General features: G+C 36.1%; 4 protein-coding genes across 9 annotated transcripts in view; 3 read left to right on the top strand and 1 right to left on the bottom strand.

Moving 5' to 3' along the window:
• The window catches only part of Pnt (ETS transcription factor pointed), a 103,439-nt gene extending 98,378 nt beyond the window's left edge, over positions 1-5,061 (top strand). For all 5 annotated transcript variants that reach the window (XM_071776413.1, XM_071776412.1, XM_071776415.1 and 2 more), the window contains 5 exons: positions 529-729; positions 1,192-1,500; positions 1,845-2,123; positions 2,461-2,761; positions 2,992-5,061. In XM_071776413.1, coding sequence (XP_071632514.1) covers positions 529-729; positions 1,192-1,500; positions 1,845-2,123; positions 2,461-2,761; positions 2,992-3,055 — 1,154 coding nt within the window. In that variant the 3' untranslated portion in view covers positions 3,056-5,061. The remainder of the gene's footprint in view (positions 1-528; positions 730-1,191; positions 1,501-1,844; positions 2,124-2,460; positions 2,762-2,991) is intronic.
• The window catches only part of Pigeon (protein pigeon), a 36,612-nt gene that overhangs the window by 8,958 nt on the left and 12,413 nt on the right, over positions 1-15,241 (top strand). The gene's annotated exons all lie outside the window — the stretch shown is intronic.
• LOC139812134 (uncharacterized) lies at positions 5,212-9,522 on the top strand. The gene is made up of 9 exons (XM_071776756.1): positions 5,212-5,552; positions 5,955-6,218; positions 6,562-6,726; positions 6,807-7,935; positions 8,045-8,148; positions 8,218-8,341; positions 8,537-8,872; positions 9,066-9,229; positions 9,490-9,522. The coding sequence occupies exons 1-9, from the start codon at positions 5,388-5,390 to the stop codon at positions 9,520-9,522; spliced, it is 2,484 nt and encodes an 827-aa protein (XP_071632857.1). The 5' UTR covers positions 5,212-5,387.
• LOC139811915 (uncharacterized) lies at positions 9,243-15,050 on the bottom strand. 2 transcript variants are annotated; one of them, XM_071776418.1, is made up of 6 exons: positions 14,866-15,050; positions 12,585-12,707; positions 11,644-11,820; positions 10,452-11,277; positions 9,892-10,321; positions 9,243-9,815 (listed from the first exon to the last, which is right to left on the bottom strand). In XM_071776418.1, the coding sequence occupies exons 1-6, from the start codon at positions 14,915-14,917 to the stop codon at positions 9,576-9,578; spliced, it is 1,848 nt and encodes a 615-aa protein (XP_071632519.1). In that variant the 5' UTR covers positions 14,918-15,050; the 3' UTR covers positions 9,243-9,575. The 2 variants fall into 2 exon arrangements, with proteins under 2 accessions (XP_071632519.1, XP_071632518.1); XM_071776417.1 differs by having other exon boundaries at positions 12,585-12,710.

Raw genomic sequence — 15,241 nt, forward strand, 5'->3', positions numbered from 1 at the left:
TCTTCCTTAGTCGTGGACGCCTCTGTAACGATTTCGATAAAAATTTAAAGAAAAGAGAGATAAATGTAAAGGGGTGTATTATATTGTATACAGGAGATTAGAAAGATTTGAAGATATGTTGAGAAAAAAGAATGTTATTATATGATAGGATACTCTTCTTTTCTTTCTGATAAGATGAGGATATCATTCACTTTGGGAGATAAAAAAAGACGCATTGAAATAATAGGAAACATTATATCTTATGAAAAGTAGAGCTTTTTAAAACCATAATCTGATTTAAAAATGTAATTGTGTAATCAGCGTTACATGTTCGTGATGAGTTAATTCTTGACTTTTCAGGAATGTGATAAACGGACAAACTAGCGATTGTGTATTTTTTCATATGCTTTTTACAGGTAGACACATATATTGATATATCCATTTTCTTTTTTTCCTGTTCATCTAATTTAAGTAAATGACATGCTTAAATTAATTTGATACTTATTAAGATATTGTAATGCAACGCGAATTGCTCCTTTCAATTTGCAGGCGGCTACAATCACCTTCGCAGTCCCGTGTGCCAAGACGAAAGTCAAAGAGACGAAACGTCGCCACCACCCCACAGCCATAGCACCCAACCACCGACCTCTCACTCTAGTACCCCTAACAGTAATAACAACAATAACAACAACAACAATGCCAACAACGCGTACATTCATCTACGGAATTTAAATCAGCTCAAAACGGAATGTAAGTTTCTCTTTACATTATTCAATATCATGCGTGTATATAGACATTTCGCTTTCTAAGCTTCTGTAGAATTTATTGCAAGTATTTTTACAATCTTTATTCGCGAAACACATTTATTTTGAATGATTCATGAGGCAAAGACACGATATCAAATGCTACAAGTCTCCTTCCTCGTTTAAGAGATAACATAATCGCGAGGAACTTTTTTTTTCCATGCACCAGAAAATTTGTTCATTGATATGTTGTGTATCATACTGACAAAAATTCTATATTTTTGAATGTTCTAAACGCGATGATTACTGATTACATCGAAACTACTTTTAAATAATATGTAAATTATCTTCGTTTATTTTTACGTTTAATTCGTATTAAAATATCATACAATTTCAATTATTTCAATTTTGTCGGATAAAAAATAACTATCGAAGAGAAAATTAATTCGCAAAAATGAAAAAATTCTAGCGAACTACAGCAATCATCACATAGCCGAGCATCTCCAAGGCAGTGGGGGTGGCCTGGGCAGCGCGGGTGAACTCGCGGGTGCAGGTAGCAACGAGAGCGACTTGAGAGTCAGCGCGACCGCCACGGAGAGTTATATGACGCCGGCCCATTATTCGGGATATGACGAGGCGTCCGAATATCATAGCTTGTCGCAAGATCACCAGGCGCCGCATCCGTACAATTTGGACAGCTCGTCGGACTTCTACGGCGCCAGTGGGATTCACATCGAGCCCAAATACCAGCCGTCACCGTTCAAAAACTACCCTCGAGGTTCGTAGCCAGAAACTGGAATTAATTAGAAAGGAGGAAAATTGTCAAAAACTATAGTTTATATTTTTTTATTATATCTATATATCTATCTGTATCTATACTATACATATCTAATATTTTTTATTATATTAAAATTTTAAAAAGTATATATCTAATCTGTATTAGGTATATTAGGTATATTAAAAGTGACAAATGTTCTTTATTCGAGATGTTCTAAAGTGCCTCCTTCTCCCCTACATATATAATCTAATAAAATAAATTGATTTTCTGCTTTATTCGTAGCACGTTCAAAATTTGATTGAGATCAGTTAATATCAAAATGACATTTTTTTTTCGCTTCACAGGACGCTATCACGAGGGTTACAGCGAGAGCGGTTCCTACGGACAGTACGATGCAACGCCGTTCCAAACGGTTCCCGGAAGCGGGAGCGGTGCTGGAGGTGGCGGCGGCGTTGGTGGTGACCAGTGGGGTGTCGGGCTTGGGGATCATCTCTCTCATCATCCCGCGTTTCTTGCGGGTCTCGGACCACGAGATTCCTCCAATCCTCATCATCCCACATCTATCGCCAATAATGCGGACCAAAAGCCGTTACTGCAGAGCTCAATGCTCACCGGTTATCCAGGTAGATTCACGATTCAATAATATATTTCATAAATCACTGATAGATTTTTTCCTAAATTGTTTATCTAATTTATTTGTTAATATTTGGAAATTTTCTGTTTTCCAAAGTATTACGCAATACCGTAATTTGTCTATACTCGGTTACTTTGGAATTAAATTTGTGTTTTGGATTTGTTTTTATCACAGTGAAATAAATATTTATTGTGAATTATTGATAGAGAAATAACAAAAAACGAAATAATATTAGATTTTGAAATTACGGTAAATATTTTACTAATTACTGTTTAATGTATATTTTAATATTAAGTCTTAAATATAAAATGACATATTTTTTTTAGGTGGCGGTCCACCATGCTTCACTGGATCAGGTCCGATTCAACTGTGGCAATTTCTGCTGGAGCTCCTAACTGACAAAGCGTGCCAGAGTTTTATCTCGTGGACCGGCGACGGCTGGGAATTCAAACTGACCGATCCGGACGAGGTTGCACGCCGTTGGGGTATTCGCAAGAACAAGCCCAAAATGAATTATGAAAAGCTGAGCCGAGGCTTACGCTACTATTATGACAAGAATATTATACACAAAACTGCTGGCAAGCGATACGTATATCGCTTTGTATGCGACTTACAAACTCTACTAGGGTAAATATAAATGTATACATATAATTACGAGTATTTAACAATTTTTAATAAACTTTACATGTTACACATTGACCAAATTTAGATATATCATTTTTGCTACTTATTATTTTAACAAATTCTTACTTTTTATATTTTGTTACAAGTTGTAAATAATATTTAATACATATATTATTGTTGAAAATTGAAGATATAATAATGTTAATGATTGTATTTTTCTTCTATCTTTGCAGATACAGTCCTGACGAGATACATGCAATGGTAGACTTGAAGCCCGAGAAGAAGGAAGAAGACTGAGTTTTTTGTTAATGAACACGTGCTTTAGGACTGTATCACACAGATAAGCGAAATGTAATAATACAAACTCTTTGCATTGAACATGCAAAAATAGAGGAAAACGGAAGGACGAAGTATCCATACGATGAAATCGCTATGAAATAACTATATTCAGATGCAGAAGACTGTGATAGTCCGTCTTCTTTATTCAGATATAAACAAAAATCGAATCGGTAGTATGTACCAAAGACAGGGTCTGCATACCATTGGTGCCTAAAGTTGAATAAATCGCGAATTTGTTTCTAAGTGATTGATTTATCACAGCAGATTTTAGAGGATATTTATAGGAATAACTCGTCAATTTATACATATACATATAAATATATATATATATATATATTTTTAATGTTACATGATTTTTCAACGCTATAATAGCGTCAAGATACTTGGTGATGCCGCTAAATTATTTATGTCTCATCATTTTAATATGTGTGTTATATCTCGTTGATAGATGACTCGATATGTGATTGTTATTACAATAATTTTACAATAAACTCATTACACAATATGCTATATAGCGAGCTTCTCAATTTGATACTTTCATGCTTTTTTTCTATATGTATAGATTTTAATTTAGAAATTAAATTTAAACTATACTCTTCTTCCAAGCTCGCTTCTCTAAAAAAGGAAATACGTATTTTATATTATTTCTTAATTATTGAATATATCTAGTATGTGCTCGCGATATATTAAATATATTTAATATGTCCAATCGTAATAAGAACTCTCTGTTGTTGATGTAATCCGAAGAAAAAACGCAAATTGACAAAAACATTGCTGATGAAAAGAGTATGCTGTTAATTTATATAATTTTTCGTAAAAATTCTGTTTATGAGTAAACTTTTGCTCTTCCGTTGTAAGATATTCTTATTTAGAGATTGTACATTTACATTTTTAAACACAGTGCGCAAGTAATTTATCTGATGACGAGAAGGAAAGGACTACGTGCAACCAGTGTTCCATAATAATTAATACAGAAGATAAATTTTATTTACTTTTTTTTAAATTTTCCGTATATATTACTAAAGGAATGTAACGAATTTTGTATAACAAATTACAATTGTCATGTTTGTTATATATCACAATTGTTATATATAGAACTATATATATATATATATATATATATATATATATATATATATATATATATATATATAGTTCTATATATATATATATATATAAAATTATTTTACACAATTTGCGTAATGATTAATGTTTGGGTAAATGATTAATGTTTTTATCAGTGGAAATGTTACAACGATGTAAATGATGCGCAGATATATTAATAGCACAAAGATTAACGAATTGAAATACGAGCAATATACTTCGTATTTTTCACGTGTCTTATTACTAATATGTATCCATATATATATATACATTTGTATCTACATATATGTATATATGTATGAATGTATACATATATGTACGTATATATACAACTTGAACTATTTTTATATCCGCTGTGTTTGTTAAGTTTCCATGTACCAAAATAATTTAAACTATATGATAATAAGAAACACTGTAGGGTCTCTTCAGGCATAATTAATTAACAGTATACTAATTTCAAAGATCGTTTGCGAGTTTATTATGTTGATGCGGATTGTTAAGGAAAGAAATCGGTAGCGACTTTATCGAGGTCTCCCACATTGAAGCTACCAGGATCCTTCTAGCGCGATAATCGTTACGATTAAAGTTTCTCCTAGTTGTGTCGTCTCGCCCGAATGTTAAATAAATTATATTAAATACTCTTAGAGCACCCCCGAACGCGGGGCGGATGAACCGTGTAAAGCTACTCGAATGTTAATATTAAGTTATCGCGGTCTTGACACTTGTTATTGAAAAAAAAAAGAGAGAGAGCCATACTTCTTTTCCAGGATTATATATAGCATTTTGAAAGAGATACGAATGCAGGAACTTTTTAGTAGATGCAATAAGAAAAAAAAAGAATAAAGAGATTTTTATAAATACATCCGCGACGGACCGCCGCTTATTCTCCTCCCCTTCTCCCCCCCCCCCATTTTCACTTTTGCGTCGCTTTTGAATCGCCGGAAATCGAATATTTTTTACACTGCAAATCGCAACAACAGACTTGTTTGTTGCACCTTTAATACACCTTTATCACGTACATACATTTTGCACATTTATACTCTCTTTTTACGTAAAGAATTTTTATTTATTGTACATATATTAGTTTAATGTACATGTTATTTATGTGCGTTTTTATTCTCTTTACCTTTTTGTCGTTTTAAGGGTGGAAACTGTAAAAAGTGTAGATGACGTGATTCTGGGCGCCATGATAAAAAGTCTCCCTCGAGAGAAAAGCGACGCGTTATCGTTGTCCGCTTTCTGGTTTCGTTATAGAACTCGAAAAACGATGCAGGATGATGCAGAACAATCGACCGCGCGAACATTGACGATGTCAAATATCACGTCTTACGAACGATGCGTCTTGGAACTGGTACGCATCACATAATTTCCACCATCCCCGAGTTGTTCGTTGTGTATATGTACTAGCGCGAGGAACGTAAAGTGTTGTTTTCTATCATGGTTAAATGCTTTAAAAAAATAATAATTTACGTCAAATATACATTTCTGTTTTCTTGGCGTTGAGCATAATCTTAAATGTTACGCGTTTTTAAATATGACTACTGTGCTAAAAAATATATTAGGTTCTAAACGCGTTTATTACTAGCTTGATAATCTCAGTTATTTATTAGAGCGTTAACCGCATTCTTAAGTCAATTATCGAATTGTATTTTCTAATTTGTGTATCGTGTCGATTTTTTATCCATCAGTCTACCGTTACTTCAATCAATAAAAGGGGATCGAATGATGGCGTACTAATAAATTAACATTGCAGGTAGCGAATTCTTTGAACGCACACGCCGCAGCAGTCGCGGTAAGAATTCATGCGGGAAAACGGGAAATTCAGGTTGTCGACAATGGCGTCGGGATACCAAAAGACATGCTAAAACATATCGCGGAATACGATTCAGAAACTGCAGTGGATCGGCAACGGGTATACGAACCGCCTGAATTGAACTATCTGGCGGAAATCCGCCGTCTGTCCGACCGTCTTACGGTTTCTTCGAGACTTCAATATTCTAAGGAGACCTTTATGAAGGTACTCGACATCGTTAACTTGTTAAATTATTTGGCAATATAGTTGAAAATAGTTAGTGCAAAGATATAGGTACATTTCTACTATTTATTGCTCTTGATGTTAGGTATACGTCTTTAAATTAAATTTTGAAATCAAAGTAAATTAATTTCAAATCAGTGCGTTGAATTCAATATTAAATTTGATGATAAATCTTATTTACATAACTTTCAATATTAACAATAAATAATATTTAATTAAATTATATTATATTAAATTTAATTTTAAATTTATTCAAGATCTTGAAAAATGGATGTTATTTGAGACCTTTTTAAGACAGTTGTCTTTCGTATTATTTTTCTTAAAGGCGTTTGAGGTGGGACTTGCGCCCAATTTAAAGCAAATAGAGCAGAGACCTTCGTGCGGCACGACGGTGTCCATCTACGGCTTCCACGAAATACCGCCGCTTAAAAAGTGGGATATATCTACCATTTGTTCTCTTATCGCGGCTATAGCTGTTACAAAGTTAGAAGTACGATTTAATTTATCGTAGCGATCATATCAGTCGGGATAATTTGTCTCATAATGTTCTCTTTATATTGATGCAATCAGGTGTCCTTTTCGATTAGAGACGACGACCGGAAGAAGGTTGTTCTGAGAATTGCAAAGCCGCACAGCTCGGTCGAAGTCCTGAGAACACTGTTTGGGAAAGATCTGCCATTGAATCGTGTATGGTCGGTACAATGCAGTCCCGAATTCAGCGCGAATTATCACGGTTACGTGGGATTGTCTGATAAAAACGCGATGCAATGGATATTTCTAAATCACAGGCCGATCTGTTGCCCACTTATCCTGAGGTTGATTAAAATCGCCTTCAAAGAAAGGCTCAACTTGTTCTCCGACCAGGAATCTGATGCGCGCGATCCATACGATAAAAATATGTTTATCCTGTTCTTTCTTACATTCTCGCAGAAAGAATTCACGTTTGTTACCGAAAGTGGGGAAAGATACATCATGTTTTACGATATGCAGAAGATATTAAATACCATTAAGAATTGCGCCTTCAAATGTCTCGCAGAAGAAGCTGCGGTTTCTGCAGTTTATACTCCTTATTTATGTAAAACGCAGCTGTTGAAACAGATATACTTGAAGTCAGAAAGATCGGTTTTCAGCCGCAATATCAACGGACGTAAAAATGTTTCGTCTTTGGTGATAAGAAACAAAGTCGTTATGACTGGCTTTAAAAGAAAAAAAATTGTATCAACAATTATAACCGATTCTTTCAACAAACAGCATAGAGATGATAATGTTGAAAGTAGGAGAAATAATGTATTAAATAGCATTCATTGCCGAATTGCTTCTATAACGAATTTGTGTGAAGTTGTAGAAAAGGTGCATAATGACGTTGACAAAATGCAAGGAAGTTCCATGAATTTAACAGATAATTCTACTAAATCTGATAAAACTTACAATTATTACAATGACAGTAACAATAATTGTATAAACATGATTTCTCCTCTTTCCGAATGGTCGAACTGGACTTATTATACGAATAACAAGAAACCCGATTCTGCGAGAAATATGAATAATACATTTTCCGAAAATGATATACGTTGCCGACAGTTTATCGAATCTAACAATCAGTTTGATTTTCTGCCACGAAAGTTGTATGGTCTTCAACGTTATAATGTTAAATTGACAAACGTAAAATGCTTCAACAGTCCTAATGATACGATTCCGTGTAAGTAATTTTCAGACGGAGTAATAAATTAGCGCGCTATATGTATATAATTAATTTATTATTATATAAATAATTATATAAATAAATATTTATTTATTTACTTATCCAGTTACAGAAAACTGGCAACATGAACAAACAGCTGTACATCCTTGCAAGTTAAAGCAAAAATTATGCGAATTTAGATTGTCGCGAGCGTCATTAAAGTACATAAAAGTACGTGCGTAAATTTTCAAAGCAATAAATTATCTGAGAGCTATCTTGATGAATATATTTTTCCTGTAGATCATTAATCAAGTTAATAACGAATTTATCGCCGCGTGGATGGAGTACGATAAAATGAAGATTCTATTAATGGTCGATCAACATGCCGTCCATGAAAGAATACGTTACGAAAATTTACTTCTTAGTAAATAATTATAATATTTTCTCAGAAGATAAGACATAATGTTTCTTTTTAGCTGAATAGTTTATTCAAAAATTATATAAATGATAAATTAAATTAATTTTTTAATTAATTGAGTATGGAAATATATGTGAGATACGTACTAATTGTAGATCTTCTTCTAAGTATTTAGTTATAATTATTATTTTTATTATTTAGAATACAACGTGCAGAACGAGAGCGAGTTGCTCTCTGTTAACTTGCGTGATCCTCTACCCATGGAATTTCCTACAGAAATGTGCAATTTGCTTCAACGCAATAAAATGTTGTTGAGGAAATACGGCATAAGTTTGGGATCGTCAAAGGAAAACACACTATTGATACGCGCAATACCGCAATGTTTAGTTACGAATAATGATCCCTGCAACAGCGAGAAAATATTGTCAAGAATCCGTAGTTTATTAAACGAAGTGCTAAAGGCTCGCAGTATAACAAGTCAAGCAAACGCATTACCGTTAACTATTCATAATGCTATAGCATCAGAGGCTTGCCATGGTATTTGTCAGATTGCTTTATAAAAAATATATATATATTGTTATGTATGATTACATATGCGTACAGATAATAAAATAATAATTATTATATTATATCAATTATATCAAAGACGATTGCTGTATTTCGAAACGTTGCAGATTTTCCTGCAACAAACCTACCTTTTCTTTTATTATATATTTGCAACTTTTTTCAGGTGCCATTAAATTCGGCGACAAGCTAACTTTGGAGCAGTGTACGAGTCTTGTAAAATTATTGAAGCACACGAAATTTCCCAATCGATGCGCACACGGACGACCGACTATAATACCTGTAATGGAATTTTCGGAATTAGGAAAAAGGAGCGCCAGGATACCTCAGGTATGCATCGTAATTGTGTCCCTTTCGTTTTTATTACAATAAAGATAAGTTTATACGTGATTCGTGAGAAAGAGAGAGATACATGGAGATCATGCATGGTATATCTTCCTCGCTAACAAGTTTGTACATATTCGATACACAGATGGATAAAAGAATGAAATTTGCCTTAAAATATCATGCTGGATAAATATGTATATTAAACTAAAAGCAATATGTATATAAGCATAAAAATTTCGTTCTAAAAATTATTTTGATTTAAGATTTGTCCGAACGTTCTTCTTAGGTCTACTTAAATCACGCAACTTATGAAGTATCTCAAAAGGGCTTTTTAGCTCTATTCCAGATTTCACCCCGCGATAAAGCCGGCGATCAAAATATCTTTGCCGAAGTAGTTGAATCTGGTAGAAACCAAATTGACGTCCTTTCCGCCCAATGAAATCGGACAAACGTCGTTCGGGCGCAGGTAGAAGCACACTGTGTAAAGAGCCATCTCCAATTCGGGTGAGAGACCGACGAGAAGGGTCGTGACCGAATGTTTCGTGTCAGGTACATTGAACGCTGAGCGTATCTTGATAGCTTCTCCCTTCTGCAAGGATAAGAAAATCCGTATAATAAATACACATAAGCTAAATTTTCAAATACGTGAGCGTGGCGTTGCTTACGTCCGCTAATTTGACATCGTTTATGTATCCGCGATAGTCGAGATTCTTCTGCGACTCCTGTTTGGCGAAGTAAATCCAATTCTGCGGACCGATCATGTAGGAATCGAGCTTCTCCGCGACGAACACCGCCTCGAAGCCGGAACTGGACGGCTCTCCCTCCACTCGCTGGAACTGCGAGAACCAGATACGTTTCAGGGTGTCCTTGAACTCGTACTCGTCGTTCGGAATGAATGCCTCGTCGGCCAGGTACTTCATCGTCGCTTTAAACACGTCGGTCTCCAAGAACCTGTCGAGCAGCTCCGCTTCCTCCTTTCGCTCATCGGGCGTGACGGTCTCCTTCGTCTTAACGTCTATCTCGTAATTATCGTGCAAAGCCAACAGGCTTTTAATCGTCGGGATTTCATACGCTTCCGGTTTGATGTCCAGTAGGCTGAAATTATAACAGAATGAGGTCATTGAAACTCTCGATGCGCGGAATTATTCCATCCAATTATTTCATTCAAGGTGAAGATAGCACGAGCCAGTCGAACTGACGGTTCTAACTAACGATAAGTACTTACGGTAGAGAAGCATCATCCCCGGTGCCGTCTTCCTTCGTCTGTCCCTGCAGGTTCACGGTGACGTACTTGTACGCGTTGTTCTTATCCGCCTCGAAGAGTCTCTCCGACAACTTCTTCACCTCCTCGTTAGAAATCGGATACTTCGGCGGGCTCGGTTTGCCGTCTTCCTGAGGGCTGGGTGCGTTGGCATTGCTGGACGCTTCAGCTTTCTTCTCCGCTTCCGGTGGCGGCTGAACCGCTGATGTTGCCGAGCTGGGCGCGTTCAAATTAGCGGACGCAGCCGCGTTATTATTCGCCGGAGCCGCGGGCGCTTCCCCGTTAGCTGGACTCGACCCATTGTTGTAATAATTATTATATGTGATCTCGGTGCGGCTACCGCCCGCGGCGCCGCCGCCGCCGCTGCCGTATCCCGGACTGTGCCCGTAGATGCCACCCGGTAGCAATCTGTTGACGGCCGCGCTCACGCCTGCGCTCACGCTGGAGTAGACCAGCGCTTCCTTGGCCAGCTGGCCGATGCCAGGTCGGCTCGGTTGCAGGACGGTGAGCGCCGGCGCCTGTTGAATAGCAGGTTGAACGTAGGACGGTTGCTGCCCACCGTAACCGCCGGGATGCCCACCGTAACCGCCGGATTGCCCGCCGTAACCGCCGGGATGCCCGCCGTAACCGCCGGGGGAATGCCCGCCGTAGGACGGATTGTAAGCCTGACCGTAGGGCGAGTGGCCACCGTAGCCGGGGGAAGGATTGTTGTAAGACGGGTAGCCCTGGCTAGGCTGGTTGTAACCGCCGGCGCCGTAGGGGTTGTTAACTGGCTGCCTAGGATATCCGCCTAAAAACCGTCATCAGAAAAATTGGGATTATAAACTCCTTGAAAATTACAATCCTCATGAAGTTACATAAAAAAGTTTAGATTTTTAGATTTTAAATTGAGATTTGAAAGAAGATACAAAGAGAGAGCGAGATTAGATGATCAATTAAGATTTTACAGGAAGACACACAATAAATATTGCGACTTTAACTTGAAAAAAAAAAATATTTCACAACTGGATATAATTTTAGCAACTTTGATCTCCTGTGTCGCAAATGCGGGTCATAGGAGATATCTCACTCTTGAGTGCATCGAGATCCAAACTCTCTGGTGTTATGCTGGGTTTTGTTCTCCGCTTTAAAATACGAAAGAATTAATTTAATATACCCGATGGACTGTATGGTGGCGGATTCCCTGACGGATATCCTGATTGTACATTCGTCGCGCTAGTCTTGGAAACATGGTCGGATACCGGAGCCGACGGCTTGACATTGCTGGTCCCGGAGGGTGCTTTATTGTTGCTGCCCGGTGGTACGTTCCATCCTATTTTACCTGGGTTTGAGCCTTGCGAACGTAACGGGATTCGTGTTGTTATTAGAGACGAGCGAAACATATATGTGAAGCCGTAGAAGGCTATTGTCTGATGCGAAGCGGTGACTCATCGAATTTGTAAGAAATCTAACGCGCAGATACATATCAATATTTGCAAACCACTGCGCAATTCCGTGTAGGATAATTATGAAAGGGAGCTCTTAATTCGATGATCTTTCACGATTGGCTCTTACAATGTAACTGGTGATGTGGATTTTCTTTTCTTTACTGCCAACGATATAGATTGTTCAACATGATGCAATATTGAAAGAACCGACGAGAACCTCATGAATATTTAAAAAAATGTATTAATCATAATATATAAGGATATATGTAGGTATAATAGTAAAATGTAAAGATAATAGTAATAGAATAATACTAGAATAGAAATTAATAATGTATTGTAGTAAATTGTAGTAATATATATATTTAGACATTTTTATACCCATATTTTCCATTGTTAATAAACTGCGCGCCAATTCTTTGTCGGACTTAAAACACAGTTTATTGTTGGAACATTAAAATCCCTCCATCTAATTAAATCGAATTGATTAAATTAGGGGAAAAGAGATTTTTAGTCTGACAAAAAATCGGCGCGCATAGTTTATTAAGTTGGAAAATATATGTATAAAAATATACACAGAAAGTAGTATTAGGCTACCAAGATCCGAGCTCTGACCGCATATGGGAATAGAAATATGTAGTGATAAAACATGTGTAAACGTAATGTTACGTACCAGACTGTGGGGGCCGTTGAGTTGTTCTATGTTGAGAACCTCCATTTGACCGCCGAGAGGAAGAGGAAGAACCCCATCCTGACCTTCGAGAGGTTCCTGCGCTGGTTCTACGACCGTCTGTGTCTGCTGTAAGCACGATATTACATCTGCAATTTATCATGTGCAATAACTTTTCAGCATTTAGCTAGACGTCTTTTAAAATTGTGAATTTGCATATGTCTCAGTTAATACAACTGATAATAATAATGATTAATCTTACTGTACGTAATTACTGTACATAATTAAGAGCGTTGATTTATTGATTTCTGTTCTTAAGTATTACAGATAAAATTAAATCGAGATGGCATTTGTGTCACATCGCAAAGAGAAGCTTTTGCGAGTATTGAAGAGAGTTGTAACTTATTGTTAGAGTTAGTGTAACTTCGGAGACGAACCATAACTATAAAGATATAGTTTAAATACAAAATCTATGCACGAATGTGCAAAAGAATTCTTATTCCTGATAAAAATACAGAATATTCCGAATTTTTTTATCTACTGTAAAAATAATCTGTACGAATAATCTGAATTTGTCTTAAAGGTATAGGATTATGTCAGGATGAATCGAGATATCCTGTCACAAAATACATTGTGATTGAGTGACTATCAATCTAATCTATGCAACCTATATTGATCTCTTTTATTTCTCGCGATTCGACACCGGTGCAAATTGTTCGCAGGTCAATTGTTCTTCAACAGATTATTATATAATGTAGCAGCAATTGTGCGTGTCCATTCATTGATTCAATATCATATATTACGCTGAACATGTTCGTGTCCTCCCAGATAGCACGCATGTCTAAAAGATGTCTAACAGATGTCGTAAAGATGCCTTTTAGACACGTGTGTCTAAATGATGTCTTTACGACGTCTTTTAGACATACGTGCTGCCCGGGCTATATTATACAAGAGATACAGGGATAATCTAAAAATCAAGTCCTATATATATTTCAAATTTTTTTCATAATAAGAAACGCAATTTTTATTAAATTATGCACGAAATTTTTTATATTGATAAAATTCTATAATATAATTTTTAGTAAACCTTGCAATCTTTCTGAAAGAGCTGCGAAAGTTTACACGAACTTTTTTGAATTATTTGTGCAACGTAAAACTTGTACGCATTTGAAACGCATTTGAAGAACACATTTTGAAACAGTTTCGATTTACGTGACTTTCGATGAGAATCTAATTTAGTATCATGGACGCAGTAATACAATTATGGTAAACGCCGTCAAGTGAATAATGCCATATGAGGAGCTTACATTGATGGTATGACGTATGAGTAACATGAAAGAGCAATTTGCTCCGCTGATTTCACTTATTACGCAGTCTATATTTATTAGTCGATTCATCAAAGTTCTACGTAAATCTTACGTGATTTTAGTACATTTCCTCCATTTTTCTTACTGTCTAATTAAATAGCTGATTGCGCCCATTTTATTTTTATGCGTAATCTAACTGAAAGATGTTTCGAAAGACCTTTAAATATAGCATAAATAGATTAAAAATGATGAATTTTACGCGTGTAAAGATCCGACATATGTTCAGTTTACGTCATTGCACCGCATTTATTAATAAATTAAACATGTTCCTGTACTTTTTTAAAATTTTTTTATGGATACAATAACCGGTTTTTAAAATCACAATATCTGTATTAAGCACAGCAAGATTTTCTGACTAATCTGAAAACTGTTCCGTAATTGCTAGTAATTCTTACAAAATTAGCTCAGCTAATTCGTGACTTATAGATAGTTATAGAAGCGAATGCGTTTCCACGAACTGTGCTTCCGTATCAACACGTAACACATATAACTTGATTCAGGAAAGTTTGCTTAAACAGAATTTGAATTTAAAGTTTAGTCACTGATTAATATCGAATTTTCTGTAAAATTTGAACTAAATTTTTTTACCAAAAATCGATTCTTGATTAATTAAAGTATTATTTTATTGTTAAAGCACCTCGCATAAATTTTGAGAGCATCCTAAAATCCGCTTAAACAGAATTTGAAGCATTAAGATAATTAACGTCGAATATTTTGTAAAATTCAACAAAGTTATTTTAATAAAAACCGATTCCTAATTAAGCGAAGCATTTCATTATTAATGAACTTCGTGCAAATTTAAGAGTCGTCAAAAGTCGTGTAAATTTGATCATTCTCGTGCACAATTCTCACCCACTAATCGAATAACGCCTTATAATCTACAATAATATTTACTTAGGAATAACGTATGCGATTACCAAAAATAAATAAAATCACAATCACGGTGACCAGGCACGCCCTGATTCTCATATTCGTTGTTGCTCGCTTCGCTTCTATCGAATTGTCGTCGTGATCTGTTGAAAACTCGAAGAAATCTCTAACACGCACTGTTTGCTCACGCAGTCGACGTGCTACTACTACCGTTCGACCTTATACTGAACGGCCTAGACGTCGCGTCGGTGACCATCGTCCGTAACATTGAATGATTCATGCTCTGTGAGCTTTCTCTTACCGCTGATTCTCCGCACCCACAGAGCTGCAATTGGTCGAATTATTCAATTAACCAGTTCTGAGTTCGAAATTAATTCAACAATATTTCGATATTTTTTCACCCAATCTCTTTGACAATTGTTA

This window comes from Temnothorax longispinosus, chromosome 4 (genome assembly GCF_030848805.1).
Source record: "Temnothorax longispinosus isolate EJ_2023e chromosome 4, Tlon_JGU_v1, whole genome shotgun sequence".
Taxonomy (NCBI): Eukaryota; Metazoa; Arthropoda; class Insecta; order Hymenoptera; family Formicidae; genus Temnothorax; species Temnothorax longispinosus.

What these genes read in the sequence shown, in the direction of transcription:
- LOC139811915 (XM_071776417.1), bottom strand. Translation starts at nt 14,917, where the DNA reads ATGAGAATCAGGGCGTGCCTGGTCACCGTGATTGTGATTTTATTTATT. An exon ending in TGTGATTTTATTTATTTTTG is followed by an intron (nt 12,711 to 14,865) that starts GTAATCGCATAC and finishes TCGTGCTTACAG; the next exon opens with CAGACACAGACGGTCGTAGA. An exon ending in TCAACGGCCCCCACAGTCTG is followed by an intron (nt 11,821 to 12,584) that starts GTACGTAACATT and finishes TACGTTCGCAAG; the next exon opens with GCTCAAACCCAGGTAAAATA.
- LOC139812134 (XM_071776756.1), top strand. Translation starts at nt 5,388, where the DNA reads ATGATAAAAAGTCTCCCTCGAGAGAAAAGCGACGCGTTATCGTTGTCC. An exon ending in TAGCTGTTACAAAGTTAGAA is followed by an intron (nt 6,727 to 6,806) that starts GTACGATTTAAT and finishes TGATGCAATCAG; the next exon opens with GTGTCCTTTTCGATTAGAGA. An exon ending in CGTCATTAAAGTACATAAAA is followed by an intron (nt 8,149 to 8,217) that starts GTACGTGCGTAA and finishes TTTTTCCTGTAG; the next exon opens with ATCATTAATCAAGTTAATAA.